The sequence below is a fragment of the Sebastes umbrosus genome, chromosome 11 (genome assembly GCF_015220745.1).
Source record: "Sebastes umbrosus isolate fSebUmb1 chromosome 11, fSebUmb1.pri, whole genome shotgun sequence".
Taxonomy (NCBI): Eukaryota; Metazoa; Chordata; class Actinopteri; order Perciformes; family Sebastidae; genus Sebastes; species Sebastes umbrosus.
In genome coordinates, this window is record NC_051279.1 from 3,086,781 (window position 1) to 3,106,170 (window position 19,390).

Sequence of the window (19,390 nt, forward strand, 5' to 3'; positions counted from 1 at the left end):
AAAATAATAAACATGGCAGATAATTTGTTTAGGTGGAACCGGTGAGGACTGTATAGATTTCGTCTAAAACGGAGAAACATGAATTTAGCTTTTTCATGCCACAGTTCAGGAGTTGTGAGTCAAAATGTTAAAGGGACTGTATGTAAGTTTTTACAAGTATAAACCTGTTTTGATCCTTTTATGTGTTAAAAGGCTGCAACTTAACATAAAGAATTAGACCTTTCAAACTTTCTGGGTTTCGTCTATCAGCCTGTAGATTATTTTTAATGGGAAGAACGGGGGACATTTTTAGCCTTTAATTTCAGCTCCTCTTACAGGGCTAACAGTCAGCAACGATAGCTAACGTTCGGTTAGAAATGGAGTCCGCTAAGGCCAACAAACAACCAGCCTCCACCACAAACTCCAGATATAGGTGTAAAAACTTACATACAGTCCCTTTAAGTGGAATTTCCCTCAAATCTATTATTATACGATATCCTGCTAACTAAGAGATGGACAAACAAGCAACTAAAAACCAACCTGATAGAAGTAATACATGATACTGATGTTTGTAGAGGGTAGAGCAGGTTGTCCACCAATCGGAAGGTCGGTGGTTCGATCCCCGGCTGCTCCGGGTCACATGTCGATGTTTTCCTTGAGCAAGACACTTAACCCCAAAAATTGCTCCCGAAGGCATAGCCATCAGTGTTTGAATGAGTATTTAGATTAGATCCTGATGGGCAGTTGGCACCTTAGTAGCCTCTGCCATCAGTGTATGAATGTGTGTGTGAATGGGTGAATGCTGACATGTAGTGTAAAGCGCTTTAAGTGGTCGGAAGACTAGAAAAGCGCTGTATAAATGCAAGACCATTTGTATATGTCCAAGACCTGCAGAAGGACAATGAGCCACAACCAAAGTCAATAAAGGTTATTAGCCAGTGAAAGTTTTATTTTCCACATTTTACTTAGAAAAGATGTCTTAAAATCTAACCTGAGAACAGTGAGGCTGCTACAGAGAGAAGGAGTCTTTTTTTCTTTCTTTTGCCATTTCAAAAAAAGAAACGCGAGAGAGAGAAAAAAAAAAGAAAAAAAAAAAGAATTAGCCACAAGTGACCTTCCATTTGTGAACATCCGTCTTCCAAAGCATTATTCATGTCGTCATGTTCACATCCTCTGCTCCCACCAAGGTGTAAAAAGAAATTCTACTGCAAAACATCTATCGCTCAACTTTGGCTAGGAGTCTCGTTTGATGGATCAGACACTTGCACTATCCATATCAGGCTTGAATCTAGCAGCAGTGGCAGAACAGCACTTCCAAAGCACGAGCTGTTAACTTGCAGAGTCTGAGATATTAAAATGTGATAGTCTGCCTGATTTCGCCAGGGGTCTGAGTGTTGGTTTTGCTTTGCTGGATCCTGAGCTGTTGACACAGGGAGAAGCTCTAATAAGTGGCTCCGAAGCTTGATATCTCTCTCTTCCACTTTCGCTCACATCGCCCAAAGCGGAACAAAAACACATCATGTATATTCATTCACAAAATCATCAACAATGTTAATATTGGCTTCTGCTGTTTGTACAACCAATTGCAGTTTACTTATTGTTCGCCTGAGTGGGTGGAGAGATATGTGAGCTCATTTCCAAGTTTCCCCACTTTCAAACTATTCCTTCATTTCGTGGAGAACGAGTTGTGCTCGACTAAGAAGTGCAACACAGAATTTCTGTGTACTCCTTTTTCCATAGTGAGCAGAGAGTCTTTGAGTGCCGCTCTCCAGGGTGCCTCCCCCCCCTCCTCCCCTTGTGCGTTGAGCTGCATTTGAAGTGTTGCAATACCAAAATAGAGCAAACAGCTTGAAATGAAACATGTGGGGATTATTCTTACACGTATTGAGACACCGGTAAATCACACATGAACAAACGATGAAGAAAAAAAAAGCCCACAGTATCTATATATAGTTTGGCAAAAGTTTGAATTTGCACTGCATCGCTCTCCAGCCCACAACCCAGCCAGCGCGCCGGGGTTGCTAATCGTCTACATGTTCCACACTTTGTAATTAAACAGCATTTAAACAGTTGGATCTTTGATTTTGTTGACTTTTGAGTTATTTTTCTGGTTAAGCAAAATGCCCAACAATTCAAGTATACCACTTTTTTCTTTTCAAATCAAGTCCCAAGATTACACACACTTCATGGTAATTACTATGACAAAGGGCCAGCGTGAACTTAATGAGCTATTGATTGTTTACTCCCAGAGATAATCTGCTCTAACATTCTGTAACATCTGTATTAAAAACACGAGAAGTCTTATTTACATAAATCAGCCCGGAAGCATGGGGCCAGCACAGCTCCTTGTTTGTCTTTGGATCTAGGTAAGCTGCGTGTGTGTCGCACTATTTCTGTCTGTACAATCACAATGTTTTGCATACTTTGATGTTTTCTCACTTAAAATTCAATCTTGCTTCTCTCGGAGGGCGGGGGGGGGAAGAGCTTCAATGTAACTGGTCTCCGTCAAAGCTTCTGTCAGCAAGCGGACTAATAAATTAAAGCAGCTAAAAACAACATCTTAATACAGAACTCAAAAACACAAACAGAATAAAAGCATGAACTAAAAATCAATAATTTGGGGGGAAAACACACCGATGGGACGAAATTAAACGACAAACATCATAGTCCATGAGTGAGGCTACATAAATACAAAACAAGGGAGGATTTCAGCAGAGGTTCTCTTTCATAGCTCATGAAGCACTCTGATGGTGGTGAGTGGCCCCATTTCTACTGAGCCGTAACGGGTGGTTATCTCAATAGGATTGGAACAGTCAAGTACAGCCACAATTGGCCGGTGAAGGGTTCGCGACCTGGGAACCCAGGGAAGGATGCATTCGCTAAAAAGAAAGTGATTCTTCACAAGTCTTATTTTTTTTTCCTCCGTCATCTCGCCCGTGTCGGTTGTGTGTGTCTGAGTGGTGGTGCCCCTCCTCCGTTTCACTGCGGCGGCGTCTCTCCAACCATCTCGATGCCGTGCTGCTGGAGTTGCGCTCGGAGCAAAGCGTTCTCATTCTTCAGCTCTTCAATCTTAAGAACAACGAGAGGAAATAAAAAAAAAATCTCATTATCAACATCTCCATCCCCGTGACAGCTAAATATAGCTCCAAGTTTACAGACCAAACTTTTTCCGTTTGAAGACTTGAGAGTGCTGGCTGGGTGTAATGTACACACTGGGCTATTCAATCCCTGGGATTAAAGAGTAGTATGTGCAGCCCTTTTCAAAGACACACCTGTCCACAACCAACTGGATTATCAAATCTTGAGGTATGTCATCTCCGCTACATTTCCCTTGGGTGAATCCCGACTCCTCTGCCTCCCCAACGAGGGACCGAGGAAAGGATATTGAGCTTTGAGCATCAGAATGAGAGTATATTGCCGAGAGCCTCGCAGGCCTGGGATTCAACGGGGGAGACGTGGCAACCTCAGAGCTGCAAGATTTCACAATACTTTGAGTGCATTAGCATGCAGTTAGTTCTCACACAACCCCTGTGTATACTATTCCCACAGACTCTCTCAAAGTGCGGGTTTCAGGTAACACTTCTCATTATATAAGCGCAAACTCTTTTGATCCCTTTTTGTCAGGCTGTGATGATCAGCTACACAGGATGGAGTCTCGGGGGGGTTTGTTTTGGAGAAATGAAGATGCATATGGGGCTAGGTGGATTTCATGCTTCTGAGACTCAAGTGAAAGGATGCTGCAATGCACTCCAAAGCAAACTAATCTATTCAATGCTGTGGCAATCTTCACAGACACATATGCAGCCCACTATGGCTGCCTTATTATGTGCGACTCTATTTATCTGCTACACCCGACCACCTCAAAGGAAGACTTAGACATCATCATTCATAGACCTTCTTTATTGAATTCCTGGAAACTTCACTTGATGCCAGTATTGGCAGGATGGAGCGGTGATTCTCAAAGTGAGTCCGTGAAAAGTTTTCAGATTCATTCATTTAAATTATCAGGACTTTTTTTTTTTTTTTTTTACAAAAGGCTTTTTAGTTCAACAAATAATATTTAGTTTTTTTTAAATCTATAATAGCTCATAAATTACATTCTAATCTAACAAATGTACAACTCTTAGAATCTGCACCCCTTACACTTCGCATTAAAATGTGGCTCGTATCCAGATTGTATCTGAATATGATTTAACCTGATTACAATTCAACCTGATATTAATATTAGAGCTGTCAAAGTTAACACAAAATCGTTTGAACGCCAGTAATTTCTTTAACGTATTAACGCAATCGATCTTTCGGAGGTTGTAGCAGGTTAAATATTAAAGCTAGAGTGAAGATACTGGCATCATATGAAACTTGACAACCTAAGGAACACATTGGTACCAAGCATGTCATACTAGCTTGTCGCGAAGGAGGCTACATTTTGGCGAGGCATGGCCATTTTCAAAGGGGTCCCTTGACCTCTGACCTCCAGATATGTGAATGTAAATGGGTTCTATGGGTACCCACGAGTCTCCTCTTTACAGACATGCCCACTTTATGATAATCACATGCAGTTTGGGGCAAGTCATAGTCAAGTCAGCACACTGACACACTGACAGCTGTTGTTGCCTGTTGGGCTGCAGTTTGCCATGTTATGATTTAAGCATATTGTTTTATGTTGTTTTTAAAGCAGCATATTTGTCCACTCCCATGTTGATAAGAGTATTAAATACTTGACAAATCTCCCTTTAAGGTTCATTTTGAACAGATAAAAAATTTGAGATTTGCAATTGATCGCGATTAAATATTTGAATCAATTGACAGCCTTAATGTGTGTATCCTGTGTCCACATTGACATCCGATTGAGATCCGATCGCTCTGTCTGAAAGGGCTGAGAGGAAGGCTGCATTACGCACGGGCTTGCTGCCGTAACGCACGGACACATCAGCCTCAAAACGCCGCCGTTTAAGGGGGATGGCCCGTAAACGTGACTTTGAGGTACGACTACACTCGCACACACAGAGGGATGATAGATGAGATGCTGAGCGCAGACAGAATGGTGGCGGTGATCTCTCTGGTCACGGCGGTCTGGTGACCGGAGGAGCGCCCGCACACACGGTCAAAGATTTGAATATTCTCTGTTGATTGATACCGAAGCTCCAGAGCCCAAAAAATTGGTACTCAGGACAGCTCTAGCATACTGTATTTCCGCCCAAGTAGTTGTTGTATTTGAAAACGTAATTGCATTTACACTTGTGTTCAATGTGATCACAATGTGTCCCTGACAACCTCCGGAGGCGCTTTGGCCGATCGATCACAATCCGTCCTGTACTTTCATGTGGTCAAGCGCTATCCGATTGCAATCCGATCACCCAAAACACAATTCAATGCCAGGTGTAAAGGGGGTCTATGTTTAACACATGTCTAATATTGTGCCAATACATTTCTCTTGTGTTGTTTTTTCACATAACTAAGACCATAAAAGTGTAAAAAATAGGCTAAGTCAAATTATTCCAAGGAAACATGAGGGGGTTTCCAGAATATATTCTCTATCTTGTAGGGTGTCCTTGGCTGAAAATAAATTGAGAGCCTCTGGGCTAGAGCATTAACTGATATTCATACCTGCTGCCTGCACAACTCATTGTCCACTTGTATCCTCTCCACTTCCTTCAGACTCTCCTGCAGTCGCTGGTTGCTTGACCTCAACTCTCGGATGTAGTCACAAGCTTTAGACAGGATGCCTCCTTTGCTCTGCAAGGACAGAGATGATTGCTGCTGACCCTTTAGAGGAGACATATCACGCTCATTTTTAGATTCATACTTGTATTTGGGATTTTGCACTACAACATGTTTACATACTTTAATGTTCAAAAAACACATCATTTTTCACATACTGTCAGTCTGAATATACCATAGGCTGTATATAAAGATGGACGACGCGTCTCCACTTCCTCCCACTGTACAGAACTGAAGCCAAAATATCCCGGATATGGACGTTGCCATCTTGAGATTTTGATGTAATTTGGAGTCAGATTCTGTGCAGTAGTGGAGCCGCGGCATTGAGGTCTCGCCCACACACCCGCCCAAACCAATCGCGAGCCGAGCACGGCCGCAGCTTTTTAGCGAGAGAGAATCACAGCTGTCTCACCCCCTTTTAATAGCATCAAATAACTAATTAAAACCAAACTTATCAGAAAAATTAACACTTGAACAAACATCAGCGTGATAAGAACCACCTTAAATGACAGAAACAATCTTTGGGAAAAATGTATTTGACGTGTACTTTGACTTTTTAGTTTGGCCCATCCGCTAACGTGGAGGGGGCGAGGTTTATGACCTATACTGCAGCCAGCCACTAGGAGGCGATCAAGATGTTTTGGCTTCACTTTTGGGGAGCTGCCATGTCGTCCATCTTTATATACACTCTATGGAACATACTTGTATTCACTCTCTGTCCGAAACGCTCCGTTTTAGCGCCCGTCTTTTTCAGCCCCCCTCCCGAAAAAGCCCAGTCTGCTTTAATTGGCTTGAGAGAAAAATATGGTGCATCTTTGCAAAGATAGTTCTCAAGCTGTGGGCAATATATTCTAATTAGCCTGTTGTGACATACGAAGGGGAGCCTAATCTGAATGGCTTGTTGAATCACAAGTTTTCCGATCTAGACAGCCCACAAAAAATTGACTGGGTTGTCTTATTCCACAGTTTAAAACGGAAACATCAGTGAGAAGTTAGCAGCAGTGCAGAGTGAAGTGAGACTTACCGCTCCAGTCTTGGTGCTGTCCATATTGCAGTCTGGGATGATCTTGGAAAGCGTGACAATCCAGTTGTTGATCTTGTCTCTTCGTCGCCTTTCAACTGATGGAATATTAAATAGAAAACAAGTTAAAAAAATTAATATATATATATAAATAAAAGCAGCATTTTTTTGTATTAATTATTTTAGATTGAGGGATGAGAGGTAAAGAATCAGGTTTTAATTTCCTACATCCTGTCATTTTCAATGGTGCCAAATGCTGCCTGACTTTGACAGCTCAACAGCATCCTCTAGTGGCCGGTCCAGAAACATAATCTTTTTATCTAGTCTTAATAGATTATCTTGAGAGGGCTTGGTGATTTTCTTTCAACAGAAATGCTCCAGTTAGGCACCCCACTGCATTGTGTGGCACCATCTGATGAAATCAAAAGCCACAATCACGGCTAATTACCCACCTTCATTATGTTGCGCTCTTCTCCTTTCATCTCTCGGTGTTCGCGGTCCATCCATTTTCCTGCAGACAGACAGGAAATAAAAACACTTTTCACACGTTACAATATGTCCCATCTCTGGTTTACAAAGTCCAATCCAATCCCCCAAATTCACCTAATCCTGCGCCTATTAAACTATTCTTCCCCGTTATCTTTAAATTCAAGCCTTTTTGTAATCACGGCCCTCGCCTCTACCGGCGTGCTATTTAAAAAAGCGAGCCTCTGAAGTTGTGTCGTGCCTTTTGGTAGAAACACAGAGAGATGCACGGCCATATGAGGCCACATATGCAGCCCAATGTCCTGAAGCTGCTTTGACTGGAACACTGAGACCGTCCAGCCTTCTTATTCTTCGCTGTCCTCTTTCCAGGTGTGGCCTGAAGGGAGCTCTCTCCTTTATTATGCTGTAAAATTACAACACTGCAAAAAAAACAGATGCTGTCTATTGGAGTCTGGGCTTACGGCTAATGACACAACCGTCTCTTGTCTGCGTCCTCCCTTAGGTATTCTGTTAATTAAGTCCCTGAGACGTGACGGGGAGACTTATCCAACCGCCCACCACAGCATGAGCAGGCCAATAACACGCTCATATAATCATATGTCAATTAATACTTCCCTTACCATATTTATAATGAATCAACAACCATGCAAAAGAGCAGAAAAACGATTTCTTTGCTCAAGAACGTAACTATTGTTTACTGGCTGCATCCTTCTTGTCCCTCTACGACACATCTTTATTCTACAGCAGTAAATTTGTGACCCATCAACACAACTCGACAGCCGATATCTCCGTTTGAGATAGTCAGCCAAGCCAAACTGCAGTCTCTCTTGTATCTCAACGCATCTTAATGGGATTTCAGCTGTATAATGGATTCAGTCCAACAGTACTCTTAGGCAGAATGTAAAAAAAGAAAAATGTGGATGACTGTATGAATAACTAAATGTACAGGCCTAGAGCAACGTCTCCCCCCCCTTTCACAAATTATAGAGACACACCTCATCTGAGTGCTCCTGAGAATTATTGTTGCCAGAGAAATCCAGAAAATGAGCAGCACACAAATGCGCTGCTCAAGTGCTTTATCCATATAATTTGTTTAGTCTTGTATCGATCCTCAAAAGAGAAATGCAATCGGCACTCATTCTGCCCTCCCCTATCATTAGGCTGCAGTGTTAAAGCAAGCCAGGGCCGGGGCAACGAGTCAGTCAACACTGAGATACAAGGGACTGCAGCTTGGGCTTGATATTCTCTCAACGGATGAATATGAACAACCGTTAATCGCTTCCGTACAAACAATTATGTAGAAGAGACATGGTGAAATTTAGGGCAGTAACTAACGATTATTTTCATTGTCAATTCATCTGTTGATTATTTTCTCGATTAATCGGTTAGTTGTGTGGTCTATAAAATATCAGGAAACGTCGATCGGTGTTTCCCAAAGCTCAAGATTACGTCCTCAAATGTCTTGATATTCAGTTTACTGTCATAGAGGAGCAAAGAAACCAGAAAATATTCACATTTAAGAAGCTGGAATCAGAGAATGTTCACTTTTTTGCCTTAAAAAATTACTCAAATTAATTAAGTATCAAAATATTGGCGATTAATTTAATCAGGGCTGACCCGAATGATTTGATGCTTCGAAGCTTCGACTGTTGCCATGGTAATCGACCTTCTTGTTTTTGTTTTTTTATTATAAGTATGCAATAATAATGTCTAAATCCCCAAATAGCCCATGAAATAAGGAATAATCCCACAACATTATTCACTGTTAATATTCAACATTAATTATTATTAGTTATTCTCAGATGGATATCGCTGTTTGTTACGTATAGAGGTGCGTGTGTGTACAGTAGTGCGTCAGCGGCACTGTCTCGAAGCTTCGAATACCTTTGAATATCTCTAACCGAAGCTTCGAAGCCCAAAAAATTATATGCGGGACAGCCCTAAATTTAATAATTGACAACTAATCAATTAATCGTTGCAGCTCTTGTGAAACTGACAACACCTGGCTTCATTTGTTCCAGTATTCCTGTCATTGAGTTTTCATGAGCTCATAAGAAAACCCTCAAAATACTGTCCCTAACTTCTTCAAAACTAGGCTAAATGAGAACAAAACTCAAACAACAGAGGACACTTTGAAAATGATACTAAAATAAAAGAGTGGAACGAGCCATTTGTTTCCAGATGGAGAACAATGACCTAATTTGTTAAGTCCTAATGGAGAAACAAGTTTGCCACAAGCACAACTAACAACAATGGATCGGGGTCAGCACGGAAGAAACACTACATCTGTGTCTCACACATCAAGAGCAGGGAGAATCACCGGGGACTTATAGGAGGGGAGGGGAGGGGAGGAGGGCAGAGGTTTGTGTGCTTCTTCGCTCTTTTCTTGTGATCTAATTTGATTGGTTCATTTGCTGTAAAAAAAGAAAGGTGTGAGAGAAATGTGGAAACTGTCCTCACCAGTTTAAACCTTCATGCTGCAGCAGCTCGTTTTCATCTCTGCGAACGGCAGATAGGGTGGGAAATTTTCATTCACTTTACTCACATGTCAATGTCACTGTTCATTAGTTTACACCTAAATATAACTCTGAGGCTTCGTGTCAACAATCATAAATTATTCATGTTAGAGGAAATAAATAGAAACAAACATATTGCAGGTAGGCATTGTGAGAGATGAAAAAAAAACAGTTCACTTTGTATTTCAACACACTGGCGACGCGGAACGCGCGCCGCAACAAAGCTCGTTCGTTACTCTTGACTGGAAAGCGGCCTGTTGTACGCTGTGAATATCAAGCAACATCAAAGGCGACAGAGCTGCTGCCAAATTGAAGGCGGATCTACAACTCCCCGTAACGCGGCCCACAACAAAGGAGCATACATCTTTGAGAAATCTGAAGTTCTTGGAAATCACAGACGCAGTCGACATCCTTGTCAAACCATATACTGTTTTACCCAAACTGACGAAAGGCAGAGACAGTTAATGGTGTCTCGTGTTTGTGTTTCTTTTAAATAGCCATCATAAAGAGGGGATGAAACAGGAGCTTATGTGCTACTTAAAACAACCAGAGTTAAAGCTGCAGTAGGCAGAATGATTTTGACATCATTGGGCAAAAATTCCATTATAACCTTTCAGCATATTGTAATTCAAGTGTTCTGAGAGAAAAACTAGACTTCTGCACCTCCTCATGGCTCTGTTTTCAGGCTTTAACAAATCTAGCCTGTGATGGGAGACTTTGGCCAATCACAGGTCAGTTCAGAGAGAGAGTGTTCCTATTGGCTGAGCTCCGGCTGGTGGGCGGTGCTTGGTATTTCCTCATGAGATCTCAACATGGTTGCCGAGTCACCAACTTTCTCATTTTACAGCTAAACAGTACACTACAAGATGATTCTGAGAACATTAGAGGAGAGAAATAAGCATTATAGTAACTAATATTGATTCATATTTGATCAGCGCTGCCTAGTTTGATCGGAGTTCAGGCAGACTCCAGATCAGCTCTGACTGGTTGTTTTCCTCCGGTCTTGCAGATGCCGTTAGGAGCACCGGAGGACATAGAGACACATGTTTTTTTTCAGATTACCTGTCTCATGCACTACTGTCAGAATATAGTTTTATAAAAATAACTTTTTTAAATAATATTTGCTCCATTTCTAACCACTGCAGCTTTAATATGTTGGGTCCTAAAACTACTGATAGGTGCTCTAGCTAAATAACTATAATGCAGTTTCACGTGTTAAAGGTGGTAAACGGAGGAATATTCATTTAAGTCAGCGCTAACTCGATTTGATAATCATTCTGGATGAGCAAATTGCTGTGCTTTGGCTTTTACCAAACAAAGGGGGAAAAAATAGGACCTTAAAGGAAATTGCGTTCCTCAGCAGTGTGGCTCGTTGCCAATGTGGTTTTGGCACTCAAGTGATCTCTGAATCTGAAATAAAGCTCGTTAGAAATCCTTTTCTGAATCCGTAGTAGGGCCAGAACAATGCTGGCATCGTGCAATTAAAAATGACAACTCGGTTTGTCTTTGCTCACGTGAGCCGGCTGATTATCTTAATAACAGCAATCACCAGCATGTGGCTAACAGTTGGAGAGAGTCGGAGCCTTTTGATGCGTGATTATAATGATGCATGTTGTGAATTTTAGGGATAAACATCATAAGAAGATTTTTGGATAGAGGCCAGGGTGTGCTAAAATAAAGAGCCTTAATATAAAATCAACCAGGAGAGAGATGATATAGACTCCCTGGGCTGCGGTGTGTTGTTAAACTTATAGAGAGAAACTACATTAGCATTTCATGTTACATAAACTGAGCCTCGTGGTTATGGAGGACAGAACCTGCCGAAATCAAAAATAAATGAATTAATAAATAAATGACGCAATAAATAAATAAATAAATAAATGTGTCATTAAAGCAGCAATAGGCGAGATTTGGGTAATTATGATTATACTATATATAGTTATTTAGCTAGAGCACCTATCAGTAGTTTCAGGACCCAACATATTAAAGCTGCAGTCGGTAGAAATGGAGCAAATGTTATTTAAAAAAAAGTTATTTTTATAAAACGGTCACTATGTCCTCACAGTAGTGCATGAGACAAAAATCATGTGCCTCTAAAGATTTTTCTAAAGCCTGAAAACAGAGCCATGAGGAGGAACAGAAGTCTAGTTATCTCTCAGAACCCTTGAATTACAATATGCTGAAAGGTTATTATAGATTTTTTGCCCAATGATGCTAAAACAATTTGCCTACTGAAGCTCTAAATGTTGCAAAAATAATATTAAAAATAAATGTAACCATTAATTAATTGATAAAATGTGACATAAATTGATATTTCTGTTTTAATTTGTTTCTTTATTTATTTATCGTTGTATTAATTCCCTTATTTATTTACTCTGCTGTTTAATTTTCCTTTTTATTTATTTTTGTATTAATTTCTAAATGTATTTATTTTGTATTCATTTATTTTTAGATTTATTATTCATTTATTTACATTTGCATCATATAGTCCATACAACATCCAATAATCGATCGACCCCATTGATCTCAAACAACTAGATTTTGGTGCTCTTTCTCTCTGCATACACCTCTGCGAAACACCAAATCCCTGCATGTTTCCCAGCAATTCATTATGCATTAGCATTTAGATGCTTTGTTCACTCAATATGTGTTGATGATGATTTAAGTGTTGTATATCTCAGGCTTTGTCTGGTGGGGTTTCTTGAACTGAAAAAAGTCTGTGTCAAGCTTGCAGGGATTTTTTTCTGAAGCATCACAAACTCAAATGTGTGTTGCTCTTGCAATAAATGGTTAAAACCTTGACAAAACTGTCAGACCTGAAATGAAATGTAATTAATAGCTGTGAATGGCTCTGAACACTAAACATTAAAAAGCAATTTGTCCCACTTTTAAACACCAACCAGCAATTCACAACTCGTCTGCTAAAACCACCTAATGGCCTGTTTCAAGTGGTATTTCCAGGGGAGATAACAATAGTGTTTTACAAGAACTGACCGGCGGTTAGTTTGTTTTCAGAAATAGCTGAATCTCAGACTGCAATATCGATGCTGTCTCCTCTTCCCAGACAGCAACTGATAGAGCTGATACTCACGCAGGGTAGGGCTGTGTGCGGGGGGCGATGGTTCGCTGCGTGCCTGTCTGAATGACGTCAGGGGGGGTCATCATCACATAAAACTGACCTGTGGAAGGCATGGCAGTCATCAGTTAGCAATGTGAAAAATGTGGGCTTATTATTATCTTGGTAGAACTTTAAAAACATGTATAGCTAACAGGCAGGGTAGATGGTATATTATAAAATACTGTAGTGCCATGTGCTGCTACTTGGATGAGATTTGTGTAGCGTACGTTATTGCCACAAACATGTGAGTAAAACTGTTTATTAGCTATTACAAGCTACATTTGTTTTGTGGCCAGCTCTGCTTTCCTCCGTGTATGCCTCACATAGAGCTGCAATGAGGGGATTCATTTTCTGTCGTTCAACTAATCAGCAACTATTTTTCTAATTCATTAATCATTTCTGTTAGTTTATCAAGCAAAAAATATTCTTTAGTTTCTGCTTCTCAAATGAGAGGATTTACTGCTGTTGTTTGTCATATATGACAATAAATTGAATATCTATGGGATCTGTTGTTGGTCGGACAAAACAGTCAAGTTTTTTAACATTTTATAACCACAGTGGGTCTCCGGGTCTGAAAAGTGAAGCAAATGCAGAAATGCCTTAAACCTGCATTCTCTCTAACAGCCAGCAGGGGGCGACTCCTCTGGTTGCAAAAAGAAGTCTGATTGTATAGAAGTCTATGAGAAAATGAGCCTACTTCTCTCTTGATTTATTACCTCAGTAAACACTGTAAACATGAGTTTATGGTCTCAATCACTAGCTCCAAGTCTTCTTCAATACAGCATGATGTTCATTTAGTAAATGATGGTCCCATTTAGAGTCAGATAGACCATAAAGCAGGGAATGCTTTAGGGCGTGGCTACCTTGTGATTGACAGGTCGCTACCACGGCGTTGTCCGGTCTGGGAGTTGTCCATGTTTTCGTCTTACAACTTTAACCCTTTCACAGTGTGTTTTCACTTCATAAAATTAATTAGAACCGTTTTGGTCGCCTAAAAATGTCTTATTCAGCGTTCGGTTGTACTGAGCTCCACCCTCGTGTCACTTCTGGTGGCCGAAAACCAAGATGGCGACGGCCAAAATACCGAACTCAAGGCTTCAAAATGTCTGTCCACAAACCAATGGGTGGCGTCACGGTGATGGTATTTCCTCAACTGATCTCAACATGGCTGCCGGGTCACAAATTTTCTAATTTTACAGCTAAACAGTACACTACTAGATGTTTCTGAGAACATTTGAGGAGGGGAATGGGCATTACTGTAACAGAATATTGATTCATATTTGATCAGCGCTGCCTAGTTTGATCTGAGTTCGTGAGTGATTGACAGCCGGCTCTCATAGACGGCAGCTGGAGGGCAGACTCCAGATCAGCTCTTACTGGTTGTTTTCCTCCGGTCTGTGAAATCTTGCAGATGCCGTTAGCAGCACTGGAGGACACAGAGGTGCATGTTTTTTTTCAGATTACCTGTCTCATGCACTACTGTCACGATATAGTGACCGTTTTATAAAAATATATATTTTTTTAAATCATATTTTCTCCATTTCTACCCACTGCAGCTTTAACTAAAATACAACACTAGATCCAGATTGGATTAGAATTGGGTCTTAAGATGCAGGTACGGGTCTCGTTTAGGTGTTCAGGTTTCATGCCTGTGCAGAGCACTAGTCTGGGCCAACAGTGCGACAGAAAGCACAGACACCAGCAGAAAACACAGGCTGATTAATTACAAGGTCCTCCCATAAACACTGTCTCTGCAACAGTATGCCAGAACAAACAGATGCTGGTTGTGTATAACAGAGCCAGGGAGCTACATCCTGCTCTCCAGGTCGACCAAGCCCTGATCACACTCACTGACTGTCCAGCAGCCTTGTCTGGATCACCACCACAAAACCGCAAGGACACTTAGTACAGCCAGACGGCGACATATGGCAGTATGGAATAGAAGCAGAGTCGGTGGACATGTGACATGAAGCACAAAGTAAATATGATCAGCGTTAAGTTGTATTCAGCAAAAAGGGCAACATAATTTATAATCTAGAGTACTTTTTAGGGTACTATTTTTTTCTCATCATCAGCAAAAGCTTTTGGGATCTTGGTTCATTTACAACTACTGAAAAAAGGGCTGTTGTTCTCTCTCATTACGGTAGTCAATACACTCCTGTTTGCTACGGGGCTAATTTAGCCATTATTTTTCAGTGACACTGAGGAAAGCTTCAACCCAAATCGAGTGTGAGAACTGACTCACCCCCCGCCTGTGTGAGTGTGGGGTCCGTGGCGGCCTGCACAGACACGGTCCCGTCGCTCACTGCAGTTGCGGGGAAGTAAGCGAAGCGCGTCTCCCCACCCACCGCCTCTCCTGCCGGGCTTCCTCCATTACTGAAAGGGTTTTGGATCACAGCCTGTGACAGATAAGACAGAGACAGGGGAGAGGCTTGAACAAGTCGCAATGGAGCAGTCACAGCAGGTAAACGCACATCTCAGTCTCTGTCAGACTCAATACTGGTACCCCCTCTGGACCCCTAAGCAAGACACAGTGCAATTTGACGGCTGGGGAGGAAAAAGAAGTAGCAGTGATCTTGATAGCAGAGATAGCAGCGAGGTCAGTGAAGCCATCAGTGTACTGCAAATGAAAACAAATTTGCTCTTTTTCTTGCGCGGAAAACGGCATGTTTTTGACCGTAAATGTGTTCTCTATTTGGCTATGAACATTGCCATTGTGCCTTAAGGCCTTTGCACACCAAGTCCATATTTTTCATCCGAAATTGTGCACATTTAAAAATGAATACGACCTCACGTTTACACACCGACTCCGAAATGTTCGTCCATCATTAAAGTTTTTGTAACAGGTTTGATTTTCTTCAGGTTTTTTTTTCGCACCCATCAAAAGGCAAAAGAGGGTTGTTTGACCACTCAGAGCCACCGTCCGTGCAAATGTCATCTTCCAAAATGGCATGAAAAATATTCACTTCGTCTCCCAGCACGATGCACTTCACAATAAGGAAATAAAAGAATACAGAGATGTGGAATTTAAAGATAGATTGTGTCAGGTGATTGCAGAACAGCTTGGAGTCGGGATGGTTTCAAAACAAAGGATATAGGGAAGATTAGACAATCGTGATTTGCTCTAGGCAGCTTAACGATAGCTTCTTGCTAATGTCATTCATTCATTAGCCCCATTTTAGCATTAGCGTTATCCATTGCAACCACGTAATTAATACAGTTTTCTCTTGTAGGAAGTTTTGCGCCAAATAGACTAAAACATATTAGATTCAGTGTGCTAGGTTTCTCTGCGTATCGCTTTTTATCGGATGACGGATTACATTTTTTTTTACAGAAAATACAGACTTGGTGTGCAAAACCTTTATTCTGAAAAGATTCTGCACCTACATTTTTAATCTCCGTAGTAGCTCTGTGTCGGGCAGATGTCATGCTCAGACACATGAGTCACTCTTTAGACTGCTTTGCTGGTTTGACGAGCACAGAGGAATTATCTGCACCCGCAGCTTTAATGGTAACAAAGGAAGATGTCACCCGGTACAATGCTACATCTCTTTCACGTGCTTTTAATAGTGTTTGGACAACATTGGGTTTTATGGCATGAGCGACATCAGCATTTGTCTACAGAGACGATACTTGTCAGCAGGATAAGTTCATTGTTGGGTTTTAATTTTTAATAAGGGAGACTGTTGGAATAATAAAAGCTGAAAAACTGCCAGCCTTACCCTCAAAGGGCGGGTCCATCGGCGTTCTGTTTTTTTTCAAATGTAAACGCCCGCTCAGCCTTCGCAAAAAGCAGTGAAGTAAGACACCAAAGTAAGCTGATCAAAGCTAATCAATAAGGTTATGAATAATGTGAATGCTGGCACTAGCTGAGTAAAGGTTAGCTGTGCTGGGTTTTGAAGCAACTGAGAGGGTTAGTTCGGGGTTTTTTGAAGTGGGGTTATATGTATATTTCTGCAATCTGCGAGGTAAAACTACTGCTTTTGTAAATGTAGTCTGGTGGCTTTGAAGAGAGCTATATAACGACTTCAGTTCCCCGTCGGAAAGGGCTGTCTGACGACAAGGTGCAGCATAAATACATATTTTAGCCACCTAAAAAATCCATATCTGTTGAAGTGTGCGCCATATATAGAATAGTTTCCCTGCTTTTCCTCGCTATCAGACCGCCTTTTCCAACGGGGAACTGAAACCGTTATATCACTGTCTTCAAAGCCAAAAGACCAGACTCCATTCACAAAAACAGTCATTTTACCTTGCAGAACACGGGAGTTGCTGGTCTACCGCTGCATCGATCGGTTAGTTTGTGTGTGTTATTGCGTGACTTTTGGATCCGAACAACAAGTCCACACAACAATACGTTGTTTAGCTTCCGAGCCCGTACTCCTGTCTGCTTCTCCAAACTGGGAGCACACCGACCGCAATCTAAGTTACTGTATCGATGTATATTGTACATGTAGCAGCGTTATCATGCAGAAACGTACGTCAGGTCACGTGGGAAAAAGTTTTTAGAAGGACTTTTGAGAATAGCATTTTGACACTAAAACATATGTACTTTGACCAGAATTTGAATGTTCGGATATTAAAACATAAGGAACACTGGAACACGCTGTGAAACAACTGAATGATTTAAACAAAACAAAAAATGATGGACCCGCCTTTTAAAAACTGTGGCATTACTTGAACACTAAAGCATGCGGTTAGTCTTTAAAACAGTCCATATTACCGGTGGGTTCTCTTTGATCAATGAAAAAGGGGGAGATTTGGGTACCTGAGCCACAGCCTGAGGAGCCCCGGTGAAGGCGGCTGTAGAGACGACGCTCACTGCTCCTCCCCCATCATCTCTTCCCTCAAGCTGCTGGTCAGTCACCTGAACAACACGGTACGTCACCTGTAAGATGGAGAAACGCAGGTAAAAGAGAGAATGGGAGTCAAACAGAGCAACCAGTTGTTTTTTAAAGTCATTCGCTACAGTCTATGCTATGATACACGTACTGTGTCCAAATCAAAACCTTACCTGCCTTGTAGATTTGTTTGGCATATCTATTGCTTCAGTTCAGCCGAGCCTAGTATATGACACTATAGTCCTCATCGCAGTAGTGCATTGATCTCACTTCAGGCACATTCTGAAGCATAAGCATATTGAGTATCCCTCTCAATTTGCTTATGCTTCAGAATGTGCCTGATTCAATTTTAAAAAAACAAGTCAGGAAAATTAGCCTGTTTGTTCCAAGAATCAGTATTCGTAACCCTCCATCATGTGACTCTCCTCCTGACTGACATGTGACAGCGTTCCCATGCCAATCCCAGACCAGACTGGAATCACATGATCGCTCACACTAGCCTTGTTTATGCCTAATGAGCCACATGGATCACTGACTTCATTCCCACCAGTTTAAATCATCCCAAAAAGTATAAACCAACTTGGATATTGCACATTTACTTGTTTCCAAATTATTTATATGCATCACTGTCCTGTTGTCCATCACTGACCACCGCTGGAGTGAATACCACATTAGCGGATGGCAAGGAGACTCTCTCGACAATGGTCACCAGTCAATCATGGGACTGGAAAAAGAAAAACACGCATTCATACCTTCAGGCGGCAATTTAGAGTCTGCTATCCTCCTGACTTGTCTTTGGAATATAGAAGGAAGCCAAAGCATCCGGTGAAAACACACCATAACATAACAAGGAAACAACAACCCTACACAGAAAGAACTGTTCCTGAGAGGAACTCAGGTTGTTTTCACTGTGAGGTGACAGCGCTTACAACAAAAAACTCAGCATGACAAAGCCTAAATCACAAAGAGTACATACAGTTGTTTACTGACAATCATATTATCTACCACTGTCACGTTGCTCTATACATGCGACCAAATCCATTCAACCACATTCATCAATGTGTAATGTGAAGCTCTGCCAGTTGCTAATTATGTCGCTGTATAAACAGATCTTTGATGTTTATTCAACCTGACATCTAAAGTAATACTGGAGTGATCTGCTTACTGTTTTGAGTGCTGAGCTGATGCAATCTAACCCCTAAAACTCTAGACCCGTATGCCATTAGGGCTGTGGTGGTACATTTACTCCAGTGCTGTACTTAAGTACAGTTTTGAGGTACTTTACTTACTTGAATATTTCCATTTTATGCTACTTAATACTTCTACTCAACTACATTTTAGAGGCAAATATTGTACTTTTTACTCCACGACATTTATTTGACAGCTTTACTTACTAGTTACTTTTCAGATTTAGGTTAGTAACAGGGCTGTCAAAGTTAATGCAATAATAACGTTTTAACGCAAATTTGTTTTAACACCAAGCCCACTAATTTCCATTCCCATGACCTGTAAATGGGTTCTATGGGTACCCACGAGTCTCCCCTTTACAGACATGCCCACTTTATGATAATCACATGCAGTTTGGGGCAAGTCATAGTCAAGTCAGCACACTGACACACTGACAGCTGTTGTTGCCTGTTGGGCTGCAGTTTGCCATGTTATGATTTGAGCATATTGTTTTATACTAAATGCAGTACCTGTGAGGGTT

At 41.3% G+C, this 19,390-nt stretch overlaps 1 protein-coding gene across 4 annotated transcripts in view; it reads right to left on the reverse strand.

The window, feature by feature from the left end:
• Window positions 1-903: 903 nt before the first annotated feature.
• The window catches only part of LOC119496829 (upstream stimulatory factor 2), a 21,695-nt gene continuing 3,208 nt past the window's right edge, over window positions 904-19,390 (reverse strand). Inside the window, exons 4-11 of one of the 4 annotated variants that reach the window (XM_037784419.1) lie at window positions 17,610-17,729; window positions 15,087-15,240; window positions 12,815-12,902; window positions 9,668-9,706; window positions 7,174-7,232; window positions 6,725-6,819; window positions 5,587-5,715; window positions 904-3,048 (exon numbers count right to left, since the gene is read on the reverse strand). In XM_037784419.1, coding sequence (XP_037640347.1) covers window positions 2,959-3,048; window positions 5,587-5,715; window positions 6,725-6,819; window positions 7,174-7,232; window positions 9,668-9,706; window positions 12,815-12,902; window positions 15,087-15,240; window positions 17,610-17,729 — 774 coding nt within the window. In that variant the 3' untranslated portion in view covers window positions 904-2,958. Of the gene's footprint in view, window positions 3,049-5,586; window positions 5,746-6,724; window positions 6,820-7,173; window positions 7,233-9,667; window positions 9,707-12,814; window positions 12,903-15,086; window positions 15,241-17,609; window positions 17,730-19,390 lie in introns of all 4 variants that reach the window. The other 3 variants (XM_037784418.1, XM_037784421.1, XM_037784420.1) reach the window with 3 other exon arrangements.